General features: G+C 37.3%; 1 protein-coding gene across 11 annotated transcripts in view; it reads right to left on the reverse strand.

The window, feature by feature from the left end:
- Positions 1 to 24,696, reverse strand: part of NUBPL (NUBP iron-sulfur cluster assembly factor, mitochondrial) — a 103,173-nt gene that overhangs the window by 7,871 nt on the left and 70,606 nt on the right. For 10 of the 11 annotated variants that reach the window (XM_050710840.1, XM_050710841.1, XM_035552105.2 and 7 more), the window contains 3 exons: positions 15,426 to 15,511; positions 9,422 to 9,542; positions 4,388 to 4,470 (listed from right to left, as the gene is read on the reverse strand). In XM_050710840.1, the coding sequence (XP_050566797.1) occupies positions 4,388 to 4,470; positions 9,422 to 9,542; positions 15,426 to 15,511 (290 nt within the window). The remainder of the gene's footprint in view (positions 1 to 4,387; positions 4,471 to 9,421; positions 9,543 to 15,425; positions 15,512 to 24,696) is intronic. The other variant, XM_035552109.2, reaches the window with a different exon arrangement.

Consider the following 24,696-nt stretch of genomic DNA (forward strand, 5'->3'; position numbering starts at 1 on the left):
CTGGGCTTTCTGTCTCCCCTTACAGAGCTCTGTGCATTTTACAGACAGCACGTTCCTTCACCAAGATATCACAGAATTGTAGAACCCTTTAGGTTGGAAAAGACCTCTAAGATAATCATCTAGTCCAAACTTTAAATAGCCACAATGAGTGAAATTTTCAAGAGCACTGGACACATTTCATGTAGTTAAACGTGAACTAGACAATAACAGAACATCCCCCACTGTGTGTGGTTTTTGTACCATACACTGGTCTTCAAGACAAGCTGGAGAAGATGACATTAAGCATGATTTCCTGCAACAAGTCCGGGTTTCCTTGCTCCAGGACTAGTCTGATTTTTCTCCTGCCCAAGTCAAATTCCTCAAGCTGAAAATAAATTCGTGCGTATCTACAAATGGCTGTGCAATCTGGGGTTCTGACACCCTAAGCTATTACTGATTCTCTCCGTTTGTTCCCTTTCATCTTCCCATACTTTTCCAATATACTTTACTTGATTTTTACAGAACAAGAGCTTGAACTCAAAGTTTGCCCTGTTTGTGGCAAGAAAACACAAAGGACCTGGCTGACCGTTACATGTTTCCTGATTTTATTTCTTTTTTCAAAAGCAGTTATCCTCCTTATATTTCTGACACGAAGGCTCACCATTTCTTTAATAACGGAATAAAGAAGAAGGTGAAATCTAAACTTCATTCTGTCATTACTTCACTGCTGAATATACTATCCTCCTGAATCTTAGAGGTGTATCATCTCTCCACTTTTTTTTTTTTAAATCATCTCATTCCCAAGCCAAGATTAGAAATGTGTCTCCTCCCTGAAATGCCTATTCCAGCAAGACTCCCTAGCTTTTAGAAGGTGAATGGTTACACTGGTACAGCAAATATACTTTGAATTTGCTTGAGTTGTTTATTTGACCTTGGGATAGATGGGATTTTCACGTTCAGTGGTGTTCTTCACAGTTAACCTGTCTCTTCTAGCAAGGTACTAGTAGCAAACCACTGGGCCATCAAGGCTGGGATATACGCAAGAGTTTCAACCAGGAAGAGCTCATAAGACAACCACCAACTGTCCCCACACCTCTCCGAGTTGTGTTCATAGATGGAAGAGCTCTTAAACCCCTACTTACATTTTCCTCAGTACTGATGGAGAGTTTACTGGGCATTTTAGCAATTAATGTAGTGGACAAATAACTCCATGGGAATTAATCATGTTCTGCACCTCTCGCTGTGCTTCTGCCCTCTTACCTGCAAGTTTCAGAATGCCTCTTTCAAACCCCTCTTTTGCTGCTGATTTCTTTTGGTGATTGGAGGCTCCCCTACATCTGAGCACTAACAATTCTCACCTGGTTTCAGTGATTCCTCTTTTGTATTCCCTATTCTACTTTTCCATTTCAGCAGTGTTCATCATTTTCTTTTGCTAGCCTCTGCTGCCTAGAGACTCTCACATACGTTTGGGTGAGCAAACAACAAAGCCAGCCAACCCACCTCCACAGCTTGAAGGAGGAGGGAAATGCTCCCAAGACTCTCAATTATCTCCAGAAGGGCCTGGTAAGTCCTTGCTGTTGATTAAACTAAGAAATGATTAGCTTCTTGTAGAGGATCTTAGATCACTACCAATAGCTGCTGTCTGCCTGCTATCTTTCTGTTGGGCTAGTCCCTGTTATTTAGGCTAATATGTGAGTACAGCGATATTCAATTTTCACAGCACACTTCTGCAGCAGATAAAAAAAAGTTTTATCAATGAAGACTGTTAAAAAAAAGTTATAATTTAAACAACTCAGCTGACAGAAACACTAACATAGACAATGTTATACAAAGAAAAAAATCATTTTACCAGCATTGTTTATTTCTCCTTGGGGACATTATCCCTTGGAGACTCAAGCTTTACCAAAATAGAACTTCAGCCATTAAACCCTGACAGCCTTTAGCTATACAGGCAACCCTTTCCACAAGAAGATGAATCTCAGGTATTCTGTGCCTTTTGATGGAGAACTTTAGAAGTGCATACACCCACACTTCTACACACAATTTTATTTTTTATGGAAGGTTTATTTCGGTTTTTAGCAATTTTCCTGCTAGTTTCCCTTTTCTACCACCTGCATCTAAACAAACTAGGCTTTAAAGTAAAGTATCTAAACAAGTTTGCTTATACATTTTAAAATCCTAGTGTAGAGTGACAGCTATGCTTTTACATATCAGCAAAAGAAGGTGAACCCGGTGGTATGCATGCAAGCAAAAAGAAGTATTAGATAACATTTTAGAAAAACCCTTCATTCCAATCTTGATAAAACTTAGAAGGTGTGACTGCATGCTGGGTTTCTGAGAAGTCAATCATCATCCTTATTCCCCGCTCTCTGAATCAGCCAGGTATTATTTCAGTTCTGTGATACTGCATTTCATTTTTAAGTGAGTTCTAACAAAGACAGCACAGAATTTTGTATACAAAAATCTGTAAATTTAAGGGACAAGAGGAGAGATAATTTCAGCAGCTCAGTGCACATTGTTCTCTATCTGAAAAACTACGATTGTTCATGCATGAATAGGCACAATTTTATTTTATTTGAGAAACATGGTGATGGGTGTCATGTATTAAAGATTAGAATCTGACCTTACATGACCTCTCCCACCACCACTTATGTGCTAAGAATTTCATTTTTCTTTTAAAATATAAGAGGACAACAATCACTTTCTGTCTGTATAATGAGAAGCAAACCAGGAATAAAGGGAAATTCTTTTTCATTCTGTAGAGATTAGTAAAGTCTAAAAAAAAACCTCATTCTCTGAGGAGAACGATTATCTCACAGACACGATGGCAGAGAAGAATATTAAAAGTTTTCCCCAGAGTCACACATATTTGTCAATCTTTATTCTTCTTCATATTTAACTTAATTGCCACAAATGGTGCTTATAACCCCTCCTTTCATTACCAAGAACATAGTCCAAGAAGGAACAGATGGCAACCCTACAGACTCTCTTGTCTTTCTTAATTTTCAGAACGCTGTCCTACACGTTTGAGTGTATGTAGGCTCAGACTCCTGCAGGCTACACGCTTTTGGTTAATACAGATTTCAGATACTGTGAGCTGTGAGCCTTCCATCTTGGTTTGCTCAGCTGTTTTGCTTCAACTTTGACCTAAGCTATACATCTATTCACACCTCAGCAGTTTCAATCAAAATTCCCAGATAGAAACTACAGTATTGATTGTAATGATTCCTTTCACAAGGATCTAGACTCAAGATCACTACGTTATTCCACAGAGGATCAGCACAGGTCTTGTTGAAGACTACAAAAATATCAATTAGAAACGAACAGCTGCTGCTTCTCTAACAAACAAAAAAAAGAAAAAGAAAAAAAATAAGGTGCTACAATGTAAGTCACTATTTCTCTAGAATCCTGATTAGTATGTTAATGATACTGGATTATATGCCCCTGGCAAACCCCAATTTTTTTTTTTAGTAAGGAGAAGTTATTTCAGCATGTATCTAGCAATCATGGTATTAGAAAGGTTATATGTACTTTTTAGCTTATCTCTAACAGATTCTACTACCTATTATCATTATTATTCTTTTTTTTTTTTTATTGGTAACATCTAAGCAGCAGTCAATAGTGATGCTGCATCACGCTATGTACTGTGCCAACACAATGTGGCAGACAACACCCTACCCTACAAAGCAAGGTGGACAAAATCGAGCAGAGGGGCAAGAAAAAATACTAACCAGAAAAATCTTACTGTGTAAGCGTTAATGAAATTTCATACATGCAACTGCTTTTCCTCAGAGACTTGCGTATTTGACTCCCACCACCTCAACAACCCACATTTTCCTTTGGCAATAAAATGTTACGGTAAACGCACAGAAAAATCCATTTCATCTTGTGTGCAAATTCCCTCACTTTCAGCTGAAAACAATCCAGGTACTGACAATACACAGGTTTTGTTCCAAACATCTTTTGATAGGATCCTTTGACAGTTTCCAGGCTCCACTACCAAAGGCTCAACTGACAGTTTCTGAGGACCTACATTAGCTGCAAGGTCTCATGTGGCTTGACACTGACCTTCCTCCTCTTAGTATGCCAGAATCTGGATCAAATCTTCACTATGTTGAATGATTTGGACTAATTAAGCAAAAACACATGCACACAAGCAGAACCCATGACCAGCATTCCAAAACAAAGGGCCAAAGTTGCTTAATGACAAAAATCTCTTACAGAATTTCATTTTTCTGTTACATTCAGACACGTTTGTTTTCTAATAGCAATAATGAGAAGTGTTCCCCATTCACTTTTTATTTCTTTTGGGGGGTGGGGGGGTGGGGGGGTGTGCAGGGTGGAAAGGAACGTGGAGGGTGGGAAGGGGGTTGCTTTTCTTATTTTAAGTGCAGTGCACCAAACTTACGGCATCACTCTGAGGTTGTGAGATCACAACAGGCTGCCCTGAATCACAAGTCTCCCGTATATTAACATGCAGTGGAATGTCTCCTGTATTAAAGACACCAAGACACATGTATGTGAAGACCTAATACATCTTAAACGTTTCATTAAAATAGCCCTAAAGTGACTTGAAATAAAATTCCAATTCAGGATAGTCTTTGAATTACTTAATACCAAGAAATTAGCATTTAAAATGAAAATTGGCTGCAAAGATGTTTCTATATATCCATGATTAAGACCAAACCTATTTTGGATTTTTCATTCTCCAAATAGGAAGGACTAGGCTTTGCAATAAATGATGAAAGACAGTTTGTTTTCTTGGCTTCCTGAATACACAGAAAAAGACAAACGGAGATACACGAACTATTTTGAGTACATACAAAAGTTTGCTTGTGTCTAGGCAAATACTCATGCAACTTACCGTTTAGCTTATTTCCTTACTGTATATTCTTTCCAACGCATTTTAAAGATTCCAAACACTGTTCAAAAACTTATTTGAATACTTAATTTCCAAATAACAACATTTGTCATTGCCCTTATTAGGCCCTGGATCCAATTAAAAGGTAGGCAGCTATTCAGTTCCTTTTTCTTTCCAACAGAAATCATCTTTATATTCTTTCTAACGAGCAAGGAGCTGTCAGGGGGGAAAGGAATGTTCTAAAGGAGAATCAGTTAGTAACCCTGGTCTGTTCTGGAACACACTTTCTGAAATACAGTTTTTTAGCACTAAAGAAAACATGAAGTTCCCATGTTTAGTTCATTATCATAATAGATAATTATGAGGTGAATTGAAGACCAACCTTCTTTTAAAAGGAAGATACAGCTGTATTTTACATCACGGATGGATGTAGACGGAACAGCCTATGCTTAGTTCAATCTTGAGTGGTCTCAGAAGATGTATCAATTTAATTCATACATTTAGCAAAATTTATTTAATCTACACAAAGCCAGTATTGATTACAGAAGTTCAATATAGTCAGAAGAAGAAACAACAGTCAGAAAAATTGTATAAAAACTCACAACTTAGAAGTAACAAAGCTAGTTAAGGAAAAAATATTGAAAGCAAGCATGAAAATACATGAAAACCAAATAAATAGCAGACAAAAACCGTGGCTCCATGATTACTGAGCTGAATGCTTGAAGGAATTCAGTTTGTTATGATTATTATTGTCCATTTCCTTCAAATTTAATTGTTGCCTTTTTTTTCCCCAGTCCTGAATGAATTTCTTTAGGCATAAAGTCTGTTCACTCATTAAAATAAAAAAATAAAATAAAATAAAACAAAACAAAAAATAGGGAGTCCTTTAAAATTTCCTTTAACACTAAATGTTTTTGTTAACAGAATAAGAGTAACTTTGTAAATCTCCCAGAACTTAGGTCTTACCATTATTTTGTGTAGGGACTAACCTTCACTTTTTTCCCCAAGGACGTTTTATTAGTGGAAAAAGTACTTCTTCACTGTCAGTTTAATAACAATCTCAGACAATTACAAAAAAACTTATCCTATTACAAAACAGCAACTTATCTTCCCAATGCTTGCAAAGATGTGTTTGCACAACATAATAGGACTTGTATGGGCAAAAGTGCAATTCAGAAGACAAAGCAAAAGGCAAACCCAATTAAAAAAAAAAAAATCGAAACATTATACATGATGCAGAAGCGAAAAGACAAAAAATCTGTGCCTCTGGCTGATAAGGATTTGAGGAAGATGAAGGGTTTGTACTATTCTTCACTATAGAACATGATGGGAAGTTATCAACGTAATATTTTTTTCTGATGATACTTACTTTAGACTGCAACGAAAGCGTAAGTGCTCAGGAAAAAAAAAAAAGAGCCATTGCTGCTTCTATTAGGAGAACGTTGAAAAAGTTTGGAAGTACACCATGGAAGATCGTGCCTGACAAATCTGGTGGCCTTCTACGACAGGGTTACAGCATTGGTCAATAGGGGAAGAGCAACTGACATCATCTACCTGGGCTCGTGCAAAGCATTTGACACTGTCCCACACAATATCCTTGTCTCTAAATCAGAGAGACATGGATTTGATTGCTGGACCACTCAGTGGGTAAGGAATTGAGAGCTGAATCAAAGACTTGCAGTCAAAAGCTCAATGTCGAAGCGCTGGACACAAACAAGCTGTGTTTCTCAGGGGTCAGTATTGGGACTAGCGCAGTTTAACATCTTTGCTGGTGATACAGACAGTGGGATCAAGTGTACCCTCAGCAAGTTTGCCAATGACACCAAGATGTGTAGAGCGGTCAACATGCTGGAGGGAAGGGATGCCGTCCAGAGGGACGTGGTCAGGCTTGAGAGGTGGGCCTGTGCGAACCTCATGAGGTTCAACAAGGCCAAGTTCACGGTCCTGCATCTGGGCCAGGATAATCTAATCCCAAGCACAAATACAGGCTGAGCAGAGAATGGATTGAGAGCTGCCCTGAGAAGGACCTGGGGGTGTTGCTGGATGAGCTCAACATGAGCTGACAATGTGCACTTGCAGACCAGAAAGCCAACCGTATCCTGGGCCGCATCAAAAGAAGCATGGCCAGCAGGGTGAGGGAGGTGATCCTCCCCCTCTACTCTGCTCTCGTGAGAGCCCACCTGGAGTACCCCATTCAGCTCTGAGACCTGCAGCACAAGAAGGACATGGATGTATTAGAATGAGTCCAGAGGAGATGATCAAAGGGCTGAGGCACCTCTCCTATGAAGACAGGCTGAGGTAGATGGGGTTGTTCAGCCTGGAGAAGAGAAGGCTCTGGGGAAACCTTATAGGCACTAGAAGGCCGCTAAAGGGGGCCTACAGGAAAGCTGGTGAGGGACTCTTTGTCAAGGGGTGTAGCGATAGGACAAGGGGGATTGGCTTTAAACTAAAAGAGAGTAGATTTAGATCAGATACAAGAAAGAAATTCTTTACTCAGAGGGTGGTGAGGCACTGGAACAGGTTGCCCAGAGAAGCTGTGGATGCCCCATCCCTGGAGGTGTTCAAGGCCAGGCTGGATGGGGCTTTGGGCGACCTGGTCTGGTGGGAGGTGTCCTGCCCACGGTAGGGGGGTTGGAACTGGATGGTCTTTAAGGTCCCTTCTAATCTAAACCATTCTGTGATTCTACGGTGTGTATAGTAGTCAGTATCTTAGCAGTATGTAAATTTGCTTAACTTTCTGGTCATAATTCTGGTAGCTCAATTTAAAAAAAAAAAAAAAAGGGATTTTCAGAGACAGGGAGAGAAATTAGCAATGCAAGGTCTTTCTCAAAGACTCACTCTTTCCTATAGGGAAGAATAAAAAAGAAAAGGCAATTAAAATACTTGAAATATTGAACTACACTCAGAAAGTAACTGGTGACTCCCAATTGCCTTCCGTCATAAACAAAAATAAAAGAAGTTTTCAATCAAAGGCAGCAGAGCCTGAGCAAATAGGAAAATACTTTTCTATCCTGCACACTGTTAGCTTGCAGACTTTGTTGGGTATTAATGAAACTAAGAACTTAGATGTTCTAAGATGACTAGGTCCTGAACTGAACAAAGAGAATAGCAAAACATAAGCAAAATAAATTTATAGATAGATAGACAGATAAAATCTCTCAAAGCTTTTGGGTGCAATTCAATAGCAGTAGTATAAAATTACCATTTGGGATAGATTAACGTATAATCTGTAAACAGAAATTTTTATAATACCATATGGTATTGCTGTGCAATGGTCACCCTCGGAAGTATGAGCATACTAATCAGATCAAGTACTGCGATTCTAAATTTAACCCTTGGGGCATTTTTCTTAATCTTCAAACTGTCACTGAAAGGCTAGACTAAGGTAATTTTCACTCTATTTTTGTTCATACGTATTGGCCATCCCCTGATAAACCTGCAAATCTCTCACACCTCTCCTTATTAAACACTATTACAACAGGTTCTGCTCTGTTAGGGAATAAAAGAAAAACATTTACGAGACCAACAACACAGCACATCATCTGTGCCTGTGTATCTAAATGCATGTTTGACTCAACTTCTTGCAGAACATTTGCATCCATCCACATAACCCAAGGCTGTAGAAGTCCCCTTGGGCTCTGATCGCAACTTATTATATATTCATAAGACTAAAAGATAGCCCAAAAGCATGTCTTTTAATTATGTGTTGCCTTGTTATCTTAAGTTTGTGTCACACCTTGATGTTTTTGTGTTGATCTAAGTGAGCTTCCTGGTTCTTTTAATGAATTAGCTATGGAAAATCATTGAGATAATTATAGTAATACATGGAAACACATCATTAACACATGCAATTATCCCATTTACCAACTTAATTACGCTGTGTTATATTCTCTTTTTTTTTTTCTTTTACTGAAAGCACAGGTTGAAATATGCATTTTTAAAGCAGCAACGTACATTTTGATCGATGTATATTTTAGCTTATATGCATGCCAGATGATTTAATCATGGACAATTTCTGTTTTAAAGATAAATTTTCTTTTGAAACAGCACTTTGCAATTCAGCACATTCTTTTAATCTCAACACTTAATCATTAGTCTGTTTGCTTCCATGCTAGAGTAAAGGTATCTTCATATGAGCGTAGAAACAACTGTTCCAATGAACTGCATTTCAATTAACATATTTATTTCACACATACAATTCATTTAAATTAAATAAATAAGGAAACTTCTATTGGCATTATCGGACAGAGTTCTAAGGTCTAAATTTTACAGGATGACATAGTATATCATAACAATGAATTTCAGGTAATATAGCACATGATTACCAAAATAATCCATGTTCTGTATTGTTTGTAATTCAAACAAGATTTAAGATGCAATTCAAGAATTTGCATATCCAGTCCATATCCCATTAACAAGAATGATCCTGATAAGAATTAGAGCATGAAACAACAGGGACATTCATCTACTTAAACTTTTAATTCTATTCCATTTGAACACCATCCAAATATACAGTAATTTAGAATTGTGCTGTTCTGTACTTCAGTTCACACCATTAAAAAGCTATTTCTCCACCCTTACCTAGAACATCCAATCCAAGGGTTTTTGCTAGATCTCTTACACCATCAGCTCCAAAAATGTGTGTCTCATGTTTACATTTGGGACATTGGAAAACACTCATATTTTGTACTAGTCCTAAAACCTGTTGAATTAAAAAGAAGTAATGTTGAAACCTGGGATTCAAGCATCAGTTGTTACTCATCGCTGACAACAAAGAAGAGATGATGAACACAGAATCAACAAATCATTATCAGCTCTTACTGTCTCAGTTTCGCTATCATTTGTACATTATTTAAAATTTTCTGTAATTATACCTCTCAAATCTTAACTAGCTTCTTTGTCACAAGAAGTACCTCTTGAACAGATCTCCCTCCCAGATGAGGAGATGTATTTTATTTCCTGAACTCTGAATACTGGAAGAGTTTCCATGTACTGTTTTATAGCTTTGTAATTTGCAATTTCAAGAAGCAAAATAAAAACATACCATTACAAGAAATGACAATCAGACATGCTTTTAAGATTTTTTAGTAAATTATCCTTTAGGGAAATGTTTACAAAAAGAACCAGATTTGCTATTCTTCTGTAGAGGAGGAAACATTTTAAAGGTCAAACAGAAATAATTATGTGAAAGAAAGTTGTGAAACTACAGCATAAAAATCTAATACACACGTATTAGATACCTTTCTGCTGGTGCCAGATGTTCAACAGTACCCTTGCAAAATATGGCCTGAAAATTTGCCAAATCAGGCACAAAAATATCTTCTTTCACAATGTACAATAATGCTAATGATAAAATTGATCTTTCTTTATTCACCCAGTAAACAAGACTGTTCACTGAGGTAGAGCAGAATTTCTCAAAAGTGATGACAACAGCACAAAAACACTTGAAAATTTCTACCTTTGCTGATCAACAGAAGATTTGCTTTGAGAGGTTCCATGTTACACAATTTCATCTCACAACCATTACGCTACTTAAGTATGTCACATACATTATAGCTGAGTTGTAAAAATATGACTATATATTTCAAAGTACAGAAAAGCTGCTATATACCTTGTGGTATTCTGTGCTTTCTAAAATTTCCCAGAGCATTCTAGTTCTGTGCTTGAAGAAACTGGCAAAGTTATTAGGATAGCAATGTATCCTCTGTGGTAATGAAACATATCTAAAAGGATGTTGGTTCAATGTAAGCAACAAGTCTTAAGTTATTCAATTATTAACAGTGACCGTACAACTTTTGGCACCAGAAGTGAAAATAAACACTTAACTAAAAGAATATGGAGGTAGCACTGCAAGTAAAGGCATGTTATTTACAATACCTTAAAAGTTTCCATATATCAAAGTTAAAACTGATCAAAAGGCAATAGCTTTTTTTTTTCTTTTGCTATACCACTGTTACATGTTTCATACCACTTTCTATGTCTTCCTTTACTTATGTAAAGCTTTCAAAGGGTTTAAAGCAAGAAACATTTTAAGGAACAGTAAAAAAAATAAAAATACATATACACTTAAAAAAAAAAAGGAGAGATTACCTACTTTTAATTTAACAATACAGTTTCCTCATTTCCCACTGTCTCCCAGGGACTGCTAGGGAAGCAAGAGGAACAAATTTCTATTTGCTGGTACATCACCACATAATGATTTTTTTTTCATCCAGTTCTTAAACTAATAGACTTATGGCATACTAAGTGTGACTACATGGTGCAGAGGTGTAACAAGGGTGCACAGCCACAGTCTTCTTACTGAAGACCCCTGAGCAAGCATTCATCCTGCTCTCCTTAAATTAAGGTCATGGAATTTTCACTGTGTTGATAAACTGGAGAACACCGGAGGAAACATTATTTGATGAAAGAGAAACAGTATTTTAACTATGATACAGGGAAGCAATTATCTGCAGAACAAAGGAAAAAAAGATCTCAACATTTATACTCTAAATGAATTCATCCACATCCAGATGTCTTGGGTTTTGAATATTTTGTTCTCCTCAATGAAGTTGTACAACATTTATGATACAGCGAATTCATAATCAAAGTTATGTAGTCTACTATTGTTTTGCTAATAGCTCAGAAGTATTACAGCTGTTTTGTTAGTTCTTTGAGATAACCTAATAACTAAAGAAGTCCTTCTGCCACAGTTACTGCAAATACTGAGATACAGCTGTATCCCCAATGCTAAATCAGTTTTAGAGGTCTTATTCAATGTCCTTTTTTGTTTCCATTTCAACAAATCTCTCTAAAAGCAAATGACATTTCAGCATTACACAGTCACGTTTACTTTCTCAGCTTTATTCCTATCTGTCATCCAACCAGTGACCAGTGCATGTACAGTGATTACTGATATATAAATTGTTCTTCTGGCATAGGAAGAGATTTTTGGAATATTAGTTGCCAATTATAAATACCCAATTTGATATACAATCTGTCCTAACACACGCACCTTTAGTGCTGAAGTCTATTTTTAACAAGCATATTTCTACAGATGTTTAGAGAAAGAAGAGATTTCACTATTGTTTTCAGAGCTTTTAAATCTACAGACAAAGTAATTGGTCTTGCTAATAAAGTGAGTAATAACTCATTTCCCTGCTCAAATAATAGATCTGGAAAAGCTTCAAAGCAGCTCTGACTGTTTGCACAAACTATCCCATAGGTACGTACGCGTCTGATTCTACTCCGTAGAGAGCTCCTCTTCCTGAACATTTCCCTGCAAACTTGGCTCAGTAACAACATGAAAACTATGACTAGATGCTCCACAGTACAGGAGCTAGCCTATGGTGCCAGAGTACAAGACAGTTACAATACACTGAGCTGAACTTCATTTGGTCAAATTGTTTTTTTGAATGGTGAAAAGACATACATCAAGAAGTAAGAGGCAACTTACTTTTCATTATCTATTACCTGCACACACACTGCTTCTGAATGCTTACGTACTCCTTATGTTCAACCAACCTTTTGGTTACACAACAAATCGTGCCCAAATCCACATATAGTGCCCTCTCTACACAAGGAAAGAATTCCTGAGAAACCCACCTAAGCCATACCCTGTACTTTAAGAATGGCTGGTGGTGACGTCTGACTCCAGTCTGACTTCAGTTCAAGTGGTGAGGGTTACAATTCCAGTTTGCCATAGACTTCCTATGTAACTATGTCACTTGATATTTTAGTGCTTCAAGTAAATGTGCTCATGGATATTTCTGTCTTCCTTGTTTTTCTATTCTGACAAGCAATTTTTTGTTCTAACTGCAGCTTCCTATATGAAGCCATAATCTTGGCTAGGTACTCTAAGCTACAAAAATACCAACAAGCACATATCTAATTAAACAATTTTAATACATCTTAGAAGGAAATACATAGCTGTGTTTACACAGTTTGTTTGAAACCTGGGAAATCCACAACATATCCTTCCAACTCAAGGAAGCTACCAGGGAAGTTGTAGATTTAATTAAAAACCTCTCATTTTCTTTCAGGGATATGCTTTTATCATAAACCCTATCCAACTGAACTCAATTTCAGTATGTGAAAACAGTCAATTTTTTCCTAAATACTCCAAGTTATTAATGTGGGTTTTTTCTTTTTTTCCTGTCAACAGCCCAGAGAAAACCTCTAGGATCCATGAAAATGACAGCCAAACTTCACATAATGGGACAGAGTCTTGTGAGTTCATAGTGACAGAAGCCAGTATCACTTTGCCACGTCCTGCCTCACCTGGTGCACTGCAGAAGAGATGGGACTCTTCTTCTAATGACTACGTCCTAAGACTTAAAAGTAAGACCTGCATTGTAATCCTGGCTCCCACGCTGACTCTCAACGACAGATTTTAATTAAATCCTTCTGTCATTTAATTTTAACTCAGTAAGGGACAAACAACACTAACAATTGTGACTTTATTGTGGTAATACTATATGGATGTAATGTGAGGCTCTGGTAACTAATGACTGCAGCAGTGATGGGAAGGTGGTGTATAGATGCCTATGTGCACAAGGGAGACTCCAGTTTACGGAATATAAGCAAGCACACTCAATGACTCAGAGCTTAGCAGCCTATAGACTCTCAGCTTCTTTGGAAAGTAGACTCTCTGCAATTGCTTTTTTTTTTTTAAAAAAAAAAAAGATTTTAAAGATCAGATTTTTTTTTTAATTAGTCAGTTACACAATTAGGATACACAATTTTAATATGGTCCCACATATTTCACCTCTTTGATGTAAACCCCAGGTTTGAAATTATTATTTTAGACTTAAAACTAAAGGTAATACATCACCAGGATTTGCTTTAAAACCAAAGTAGATGAGACATCTACACTGATGCACATACAAGGTGAGAAAAAAAGTGAAGCACCACATAACAACAGATGACTGGCTCCAGAGCATTCAAATTCAGCATCTGGCACAACCGCTTTGCTGGGGCTTATCATTCGAGTAAGACAGATCTGAGAACTCCACTGAATCTAAACAGATACTTAAAATCTTGTCTACCATCAGTCAAATAAACAGCAGCCAAATCGGTCACAGAACACATTATTTTGTGGAAGCCATTCTCTTCAAAGAGCACTGAAGAAAACTGACTTAGAAAGAAATCTGGATAATTTCTTATGAAAAGGAAAATTCAGTGAAGTACTAAATTGGATACAATTTTATATGAAGAAAGTCATTTTGCATGATTTTAGCAAATCCAAACAAAATCAAAACAAAGCATTCCATATGCTTTTCTCCTGTCATATATATATATATATGTATGTATGTATGTACTTCTTTTAGTAGCAAACAATAAATGCTGCTTTCATTTTGGTGCAAAGATACTTAATGAAGTTAATAATAAGGAATTCATCAATTTATTTCTCTTGATAATCTATCCTGTAAATTAAAACAAAACAGGATTTGTGTTGCCTTTTTAAAGAATTAAAAATGTGCTAGCCACTCAAGAAATTTCCCTTTCTTAACAGAGAGTAAAAGTGACCTTCACACAGATAAGCCATAAAATATACTTTTTTTTTTTAATTAAGTACAGTAAATGGCTTTTTTGTTATTTAAAATAAGGAAGCATTTCAGTTTGTATTTTCTCATCAAATGCACATTTCAAATAAAAAATGAGTCTCTTCGTGAACATACTCTAGAGTATAACATTCGGTTACTTAGCAACTTGTAACACTGTCAAGACCTTACAGCAATTTAATCAAATTTTTACCTAAAAAATCCATTTAATTAGTAGCCTATTTTTTAAAATTAATATAAGAATAATAAACAAAAATATGTGCTTCTTACATTATTTCAAATCATTTTATGTAGTTCTTCAATTTAAATCTGAACTATTAATTCTAAAAAGTTCAGTGAAAAAACACAACTGTCAATAAAAACTTCCAGAATATTAAAACAACAAAAAATGAAGTCAATTTTATTACCTTTTTAATATTTCCTCGTTTTCCCTCCATTTCAATCCACATGAATATTGGGGATATTTTTACACATTTCATTTCCCAAACAAGCAAGCTACCATATTAACTCTAAGCCTAATAAGGAACAAAGCAACAAAGATGGACTTGCTGGTATAACAGTCACAGAGCCTTTCAAAAGGCAAAGTGACAATTAGGTATGCACATACCTCCCCAAAATCTTACATTTCCTTCTTAAGATGAATGTTGTTTTTTTTCCACATCTCATGAAATTTCAAATTTGAGCTCTAACAGAGCCGAAGAGAACATATATTGACGATATAGTATAAGACAATATATTTGGAAAACAGATTGCTCTATAAATCATCTCTTTATCTGGTTAGCTGTCTGATCTATTCCAGGTGACTAAAAAAAAACTGTTTTAAAAGTAATTATTACCACGTCATTCTGAGAAAATTCTTCTTTCCCTTCTGTTAAAGCAAACTTCTGATACAGATATAAGGCAGATTCTAATTTATTTTTTCCCCAAACAAGAATTTATGAGATTCAAATGATTCGTGAATAGATTGTTCACCTACTACTGTATATGGAAATTTTCTACGTTTCTGAAAAAAATCTACAGGTATTTTTAATGTAGATGCTTACAGGTACGTGGACTTTTCTAAACATTTCAGCTCCCTTGCATGCATCCAATAAAGCCACATCTTGTGGAGTGGAGATGATCACAGCTCCTGGGAAAAGAAAACATGAAATATCATTGAAGTTTATATTATGATTCATAACCACTAAATCTTTTGGCTAATACTTTTTAAGAAAGAAAATTACACTGTTTCTTTATTATGCAATAAAGTGACAAAAACAACTGCAATACAATGCAGAGTGATAAAAAATAACTTAGAAAAATATAAGATGAAAATATCTACATAGAAAATATTTATATTTTCTAAATGAAAAAATGGCTCTAGCTGCCATATGACCACAAACAGACAGTAACATGGTCCACATGCTCACAGTTTGCAATGGTGATATTCTGGAAATATGTACACAGTAACTGCTCCATGCCATCTGAAAGCTTTTGATTTAACCTTAAGCCTTGCACTAAAAGCAAGAGGCAGCTATCTGCCATCAGATTGTTTCTTTCTGAGCCTGCTAGGCTTTTGGATACCACGACTGGCAGGCACAAACTTGAAACCTGTTATACTAGGCACAGCACCAGTGAGTCTAACAGGACTGTGGCTGTATGAATGATTCTACAATAGACCAACCTATACACACTTGCACTATGTTTGGGGAAAAATAGCGCCCTACTGCTCACCAGTCAGGCATGACCTCAAGTTCCCTGATAATCAGCACTCCTAAGAGTTATTAAACACTCAGAACAGCTATAGCTCTTTGTTAGAGGTAAGAACCTAAGGAGGTCTACACATTACTATGTGACATCATTTCATGAGTAACACAACCTGCAAAACCAATATAGCCATTAAAATATTCCCTATCACCTCACAAAGAGCTGTGTCTGCATCTTTTTGCATATGCTCAAGGGCTTCAAATACTGTTTTCTTAACACTTGCATCAAGAATCTGCTCATACCCATCCCTATTTTTAAAAAACGGGATATAAAGCATCACATCAGTGAGCAATTGATTAGTTCTGGTTTTACAGTGATCAGCCAGTCTCCTAAGTACGTTATAAAAATATCTCTGCGAAGTCGTATCATGCTAACCTCACAGCAGAAATTTGTGCCCACCTTCACGCTGAAAGCAATTGCGACATAATTTCAGATGCACGGGCCTGCAGTTGCCAGCCTTTGGTGTACCTGTCAAAGGAAGACGTGTAGATTTTCCTAGTCACCACATGGGATTGCATACTGGGAGCTTTGGAGTCCCTAAGAGGCCTCCCAGTTCAGAGCAGTGGGACAGGCAGCCCTGCGCCTCACCACAGCCCCGCGCAAGCCATGTGCTGCATGGTGGCATCTCAGCTGTGTGACAGTCAGCCGTTTCCAAACATTGCCTGACAGCACATGTGAATGTTTTCCACCAGTGTGCTTAACCTCTAATTTGCAAAAGAAAAATACAATCTGGCACCTCACTCCTGAAAAGCTGCCAATCTCTGCCTTACATAATATTAGACACAAGTCCCAAAACTGAACAGCATATGTAATGTACTAAGCAAATGCAATTTCCCTATTGTTCTCTAAAACTCTGACATCCAAATAATTTGCTGGTTTTCCCAAGCTGACCTGCTTCCAATGACACAGCAAAGAATAACATGGAACCCTTTCAGTTACATCCACAACACCTTAGCAAGTCATTTCAACGAAGTGTGGGGTTACACTTCACAGACAACGCTGAAATATAGGGTTAATTCCACAAAATGCATGCACCCTACCCTAACAGCAGTCTACAAATTTAGACTCAAACATCTTTCAATACTTAGACAAAGTGCTTATTATAGCTGTCTCTTCAAACAAAACTAGAAAACTAGAATTTGTGTCTTATGTGTACACATATACACAGTAGTTGTTTCACATGGCAGGTTTTTGTTTATGCTTTCAAAAAAAAAAAGATACTGGCTCAGTTAGCATTCTGTGTATCTTCACGGAGAAGTTAACATGCAGTCAGCAAAACTTAATTGACCATCTTCTGGTCCAACATAAATTTTTTTAAACGAATCAAACTAGGCACAATGAAAACATCCAATATAACTGTAAACAGCTTATTTGGGAAAGGTTTGTTTGTTTTTTTACACTAATAACCTGTTGATAGAGAACCTTACCCAAAGGGAAAATCTCAAAAGATGAAAAGATTCAATGGTATTTTGCAGAGTTTAGGCTGCCTTGAACACAAACTCCCGGTAAAAAAATTCCAACTTCTGTCATACGTGAGTTAAAACTAAGCTTGTGGATAACTTGGATGGCTTCTTCCACAGAATGAAAGGCAACATAACCAAGAAGCTGGTGCTGAGGGTGTAATAGGTCTCTCTCTGCTATTTTAATTTTTGCTCTGAACTGGATTACAGAACAACAAAAACACTACATTATTTCCGTCTAGTTAATTTTTTTGAAGTTACTTTTGTTGCTCCTGTTTGTGAGAATACTGAAATTTGGTATCATGTCCTTCTACTGACACTGAGGACAGTGCTTCTTTGGCTAAAGAAAGCAGAGCACAGTATGCACTAATCAGACTAGTCATGTTAGTTAAGCGTCTGACACTTTCATAAGCAGTTTAAAGAAGGCTATTTAAAATTACTGTAATTTCATTAGGATTTGTCTTCTGGTTCTAAAGCACCTCCCTGAGGCCCAAACTGCTTAACGATATCTTCACTAAGTGATTTACTTCACATCAACATAGAAGATACAGGACATCTCCTCATTTATATTTCTTGAAGTAAAATGTAAATTAAAGGTGGTCTCAAGGAAGTACTACCCACCACCTTTCATCAAAATGAAAAGCTAAGTTTCATATTCAATTATTGATTTAATTTACTTTTTAATTAGAAGTAAAGCTGATTCAATTCTGAACATGCCAATTTGGAAAAGAAAAGCAGTACACTTCAGTTCTTCAGGAGCTCCTACCTTAAATTCCATTCATACATAGTTCAGTGAAAATTAAATCCTTAAAATAAGCTAGAAACATGAAAATAAGTTCAAAAAATAAATATTACAAACGGCTACCAGGGATTTACTGACTTGCAGAATCTGATGAGCCTTTTGACCTATTTATGAAATACCTGTTTGGTGAGTGATTATTTCCTTGCAAACAAACTGAAACTCAGGCACAAAACCACAGGACTGGAAGGGACTTCAAAGATCATTGGCTCAAGTCCACTCCCAATGCCAGTATCTACCTTCCATAGGAAACCTGTCCAGAACTTATGAAGAGTAATTGCAGATTGCAAAGCTTATTATGGAGAAGATCCAGAATCTTTACGGTCAGAAACCTATTTTTGATTTCCAGACTAAATTTATTTAGTCAGCTTGTTCTGACTTATAACAACATCCTTTAAATTAAGTGCATTTTCTGTCTCTTTGGTACAACTGCTAGCCCAGCAAACCCAACCTGAAGTTCAAGAATTCAAATTATTAGCAGCATTATTTCCTCCACTAGCAACAGAATATGGCAAATGAGACTTGCCTCGGTGTTCCCCTTCGCTGAATAAGTTTGCATACTTAATTCAGAAAGCAATTCAAATGATGAGCAAGAGAGAGCACAGCACACACCTTCTTTGCTGTTTTGGCTCTATATGGTTAATAGGAATATCAAACAGTAAAGAGTTATTTTGATCAATAAAGTAATGAAACACGACTGAATTCATGCACGCAGCATGCCTCTTGAAGCAATACGTGCAATGTTTACACAAGCCTGTCTAAATGATGCAAACTAAGGCTGACAAATTGAACAGAGAAGAAGTTGCAGAAACTATAATGTTATCACATCGCACATTAAAATATAGTACAAATTCTATCTTCACACTTGTGGGCAGAAGAATAATTTCTACGCCTTGAACATACGCATCTAACAAGCACATTTAGGTTTAACTGGCATATCTTCTTATTCATGCATTTCATTTATTTTTGTAACTTCACTGTATTTCAGTCAAAGAGCTGAGGCACTTTGCATTAATAGAAACTATGCTAACTATATTTTTTAATACTTAGCATACAAAATAGAGAGACAGAACTAACAGCGGCCTGATGTTTGCCCTTCTTCTTAAAACCCCAAGTGCTTAATCCCCAAAAAAAGAGAGGTGTGTGCATATGGTGCATTGTTACTCACCCTACTGGTGGACTGGTGCTTAGGAAATGAGAAATACTGCAAAAGCCTTTAATTTCTGTGTACAGAAAACATCACCTGCATTCACTGTATCACTACGGTCTGCATTAGACATTTTGGGTTACAAAGCACTAGGTGCAATCTCCCCAAGCCTTAGTTAAAATTAATTTGTACCTAAGCAAATCACTTCGGCTCTCCTTCAAGCCAGTGAAGAAAAACAGGCAAGTCTAAAAAACAGCTGATAAACTAAGTTTACAAGATCGACCTTATGTTAAAGAGCAAATCTTTTCATCCTAATCCTTTTCTTCCCCTCCGATATCGACAAAGGCAGACTTCGTAACTAAGCTACGTGCATCTCATCCACACAGATGACTAAGAATGCAACCTGCCCCGGCCAATATTAGATTAATGACTGGATTCTATCACCCTGATTCTTACTAACTTAGTAAATAATGCCACCCAAAAACCTGTGGAGTGAAAAGTAACAGACCAGAAAGACTGACAAATATAGTTCAGGAGGAAAAAGACACAAAAACATATTGCATTTTTCTAGTAATTGCACCTGCTGATAGACAGGCATTGAACACTTGCAGGGAACCACATTCAGACCTCAACGCAGCTGCCAACGGCCTGATCTTACCACATCACTGCGTTTTTTGTAGCTTTTGCCACCTCTTCCGTTGCATCAATTTCAAACTTCCAGGCAAGACTTTCAAGTTATAAATAGCCTAATGAACCGGAATCGTCTCCACTATGGATCTTCAGAGACCCACTCAGGTTCTGTGCAATTTCTTGTTATTTCATAGATAAAATATGCCAGCAATTACAGGATAGTTTCCACTTGAATATGCAGAATGAGCTATTGTTGGTCTTTGCTAGAATTACAGAATTTCAGCTGGTGGTGCTTAAAGTTGCATTAGCATTAAAAACTTGCCATCTCCTTGGATGAACCTCATAAAGAAGTTCCTTTAGCTTGTGTGTGTGATGTTTCATTGCAACTGGTAACCTGAAAGAATCCTTAGTCTGACTTTCCTTTAAGGGATCCTTAAGATTGATAGCATAGCTCAGAATTGTCCTAAAGTCTGGATCCTGGCTGTGTCCCACCTCCAGCCTGCTTCTTACCTTCCTGGAAGAGTCTGAACAGCTGCTGAGATGGTGTATGTTCTCAACAGCCACACATCCTCTTCTGCCCACAAGCTAGCCGGTAATTAGAGACTGAGGCACTACCACCCTGCCCACACGAAAAGAGGACATGAATTTTACAGCAAGCGCAGGGAGAATCCTATGCTCTTATTGACAGGAACTTCATCAGTGAAAACTGAACAAAGGAATATCAGTAGCTGGACAAAGCTGTCATCCTGCAGTTCAACTGCCCTCACCTAACTGGCCAGTAAGTATTGTAACATCCATTTTGCGCTAGATCACATGGAGAAAGCCATAAAGAACATGCTTCTCACTATTAAAATGCTTGATTTTGGTCGTGGTAAACAATACACAGGTCATTCAATACATAACATTTACTAAGTAAAGTGTTAGACCACTGAAAATATTTGTAGTAGCATCTGTGAACAAGCATTACTTACAAAGTACATGCCTAAAATAAGAAGTTACTCCCTCACAGACACATTGCACTTTTCTTCGGCTGTCTGAATTAGCATTTTTCTGCTCTACTCCATTGCACCTCCTGCCTTCAAGGCCCTTTGCCAATTATATCCAAACTACAGTGCGCATTATACTAGACAAGAGCAATGTCCAAATATTCTCTTTTGACAAATTAATATGTTTTTTTTAAAAAAGTCTCACAATTTCTGAGAGGTGCCAATCAAAAGAGAGCTAGGAAAGAGTGCTCCTATTCCAAAAACCAAAACCAACAACAAAACCACACAACACAAAATACTTCAATCACGTCCACAAACTTGTTTTTAACTTTTTTCCCCAGAGGTGAGGGTGAATGCAGTACCATTATTCACATGGATTTTCCTTACCCTTTGTAATTGTCAGCTGAACTCTACATTTGTTTGTTCTTCCTATTCAGAATGGTCTGGAAAAAAAGCAGCAATTGCAGCAAATGTGCTGCGTAACATACAGTCAGCCACTATTGCCAGACCTCTGAGATCCTCAGTTTTCAAAGCCTGTGTACATTACAGCTTTTTTCCTCAATACCTAGAAACTATTTTTTTTAAAGAATTATAAAATTTAAAGAACTTGCATTGAACACGCTCTCACTTCAGCTTGGACAGCAAATCTGTGTTAAATCCCCACGAGCCAATAGTTAAATTTAAATTAATATTGAAACAGTTTGAGCCTTTAACATGTAACTCATACTGCATTTTGGTCTCTAAATTAAATGTACAGTCTACTGGGTTAGGCACCTCATAATTAACTACTAAGACCATCCAAAGCTAAGATAACCCTGATGATGATTTGCATTTGTCAACTACAGCTTTTCTGACAAAGGGAAAAACACTATTTAAACATACAAATTATAGCTGGACAAATGCAACTGACAATTTAAAAAATTCCTAATGTTATGACTAATGGTTTGTTGTTGTTGTTAATCTGTCCTAAACCTATTTGCTTTTCCTTTCATGCAGTTATTTAAAATACCAGAAGATAGCATGAAAGAAAGAATAAAACTCCATGGCTATCTGAAAAAAAGTATAAAAATCTGATGTTAAAAATATTTGCAATTCAAAAATAGATCAAGTAAAATTTACCTTTAAAAAAAAAAACTCAGATGACTTCCATAAAATATCTTCAAAAATTTACTATAGATACTAACTATGTACCACTTCTACAAACGAAAGCTAGCTCAGAAACAGAGAAAAACATCGTAAATCATTGTTAAACTAAAAGGAAAGATCAGATGCCTTGCAACTGTGATTTGCATCAAAGTAAGAGATATTCAACCAGGGGCAAACAGACACTTACACAAAGAGCAATGACAGAATACAGATATACCTACAATCAAAGCATATGCTACATGCAATTCGTATGGTTGCATTGGTTAGGGTTGTGGTTTTTTTTTGATCATTTCTCCTCAGAAAAGACAAAAGAAGGCTGCCATACCTACTCACTTTGCGATTTCTGTTAATTTAAGAAGACACCTTTATCTCACAAATCACAGTCCTTTTCCATACCAACACCATGAAAAAATTTAAAAAAGAAAACAAAAAATTGTTTTCTTTTTTAAATTACGTGAAATTCTTTATTTTTTCTCTTCGTTTTCACTGCTTGTTAACTGGAACTTGCTGGTTTTGTACGTTATTAAATGTTAAGCAGGATCCAGTTCAGCTAAGCAGCTCCACATCAGAGCAGATCTCCACACTGCAGCCCGTGGAGGAGCCCCCGGTGGAGCAGGTGGATGTGGCCTGGAGGAGGCTGCGGCCCATGGAGAGCCCCCGCAGGAGCAGGCCCCGGGCCGGAGCTGCAGCCCATGGAGAGGAGCCCAAGCAGGAGCAGGGGGTCTGGGGGGGAGCTGCCGCCTGTGGGGGACCCGTGCTGGAGGAGTTTGCTCCTGGGGGACAGATGGACCCCGTGGTACGGAGCCATGTTGGAGCGGTTCTTGAAGAGCTGCTGCCTGTGGGAAGCCCACAGAGGAACAGTTCGTGAAGGAGGGCATCCCGCAGGAGGGACCCCACACTGGAGCACAGGAAGACAGTGACCGTGAAGGAGTGGTGGTGACGAAGCATCATGGACTGACCGCAGCCCCCACTCCCCTTTCCCCAGCACCACTCGGAAGGAAGACAGAAGAGGGTTGGTGGGGGTGCTTTCAGTTTCCTTTTAGTTTCTCACTGCCCTAGCCTACTACTGTTAGGCAACAAATTACATTTATCTCCCTATGCTGAGCCTGTTTTGCCCATGATGGCAATTGGTGAGTGATCTCCTTGTCCTTATCTCAACCCTTGAGCCCCTCTTCATCGTATTTTCTCTTCCTTTGAGAGTGAATAAGAGCATGGCGTGGTGGAGTTTATTTGGCCATCAGTGTTAAGCTACCAGTGGCACACACACTGCTATCGCCTACAGTTGTCTATAACCCAAGATCTCTCATCTGTGTGGCACTGACATATAATTGAATAAATAGTGTTTGGCTTACCCATTCGGTGTGTAGCGTTCAATAAAATGTTTCAGAATTTAAAAATGCCAACTTTCTTCAAGTTGGTAGTATCCTTCTACTCTTTTCTCCTCAATTTACACATCCAAATAGAGAAAATACTGCTATGACTTTTAAAGCTTAATCAGTAAAGACGGAAATAAGCCTTTTGTTTTCATTTAAACCTATCTATCAATACAGTGCTGTCAAAAAATTATTAATTACAATTCTTTGAAAATACGTATTTGAAGTAACAGAAACTCCTTCGGTAAATATTTCAGCCATTATCTGCAAAAGACATTCAGGAGATAATTAAGATCCACATATTGCTGAAAGATACGGCCATTAGGAAAAATCACTTAATTTGTGGAATAAGGCAACAAAAAGAAGGTAGAACCTGTGCACTGTGTTAGTTTTAAATCTAAAAGGCGATGAAAGTAATTCCATGTATGTCTAGCAATGACAACACTCCTGCTTTTATGGAACTTGACAAAACACATAAAATAGCATATATATTGTTTTCACTTTGCTCATCTTGACTAATGGTCTTTCCTGATTTTCAGTAACAGCCTTCTAAAAGCTTATTATTGTAAGCTTATTATAATAATATGCTTTATGTGGGGGGAAATAGGGGGGGAAAAATGCAAAAAACAAAACTGTTACTTCCCAAAGATGGGAAATTTAAGTGCACTGAAATAAAACAAAACCTTTTACATTTACATCTATTTATGCAGTTCAGTCCAAATGTCATCATTGTAATTATTAAGAGACTGTTCAGTAAGATGTGTAATTATTTGTCTCAGTCCACTTCCCACTGGACAGGTGTGTACTTCTATTGGTTTTCACCATTATGGCATCTTGATGTCCAGAGAAGAGCGTGATATGACAAAGTTTAGAAAATGAAATGACAATTCCATTATTAACCTGGAGCCAGTTCTGTCAACTGGGACAGAGTGTCAGCCTCTAGACCTGTCAAGCTGTCACATTTTACTAATGCTAACTTCACTTTAATGTTAATAAAGAAAGGGTGACAGGCAGCCTAACATAGTTA

Source organism: Cygnus atratus, chromosome 5, assembly GCF_013377495.2.
Source record: "Cygnus atratus isolate AKBS03 ecotype Queensland, Australia chromosome 5, CAtr_DNAZoo_HiC_assembly, whole genome shotgun sequence".
NCBI classification, from domain to species: domain Eukaryota; kingdom Metazoa; phylum Chordata; class Aves; order Anseriformes; family Anatidae; genus Cygnus; species Cygnus atratus.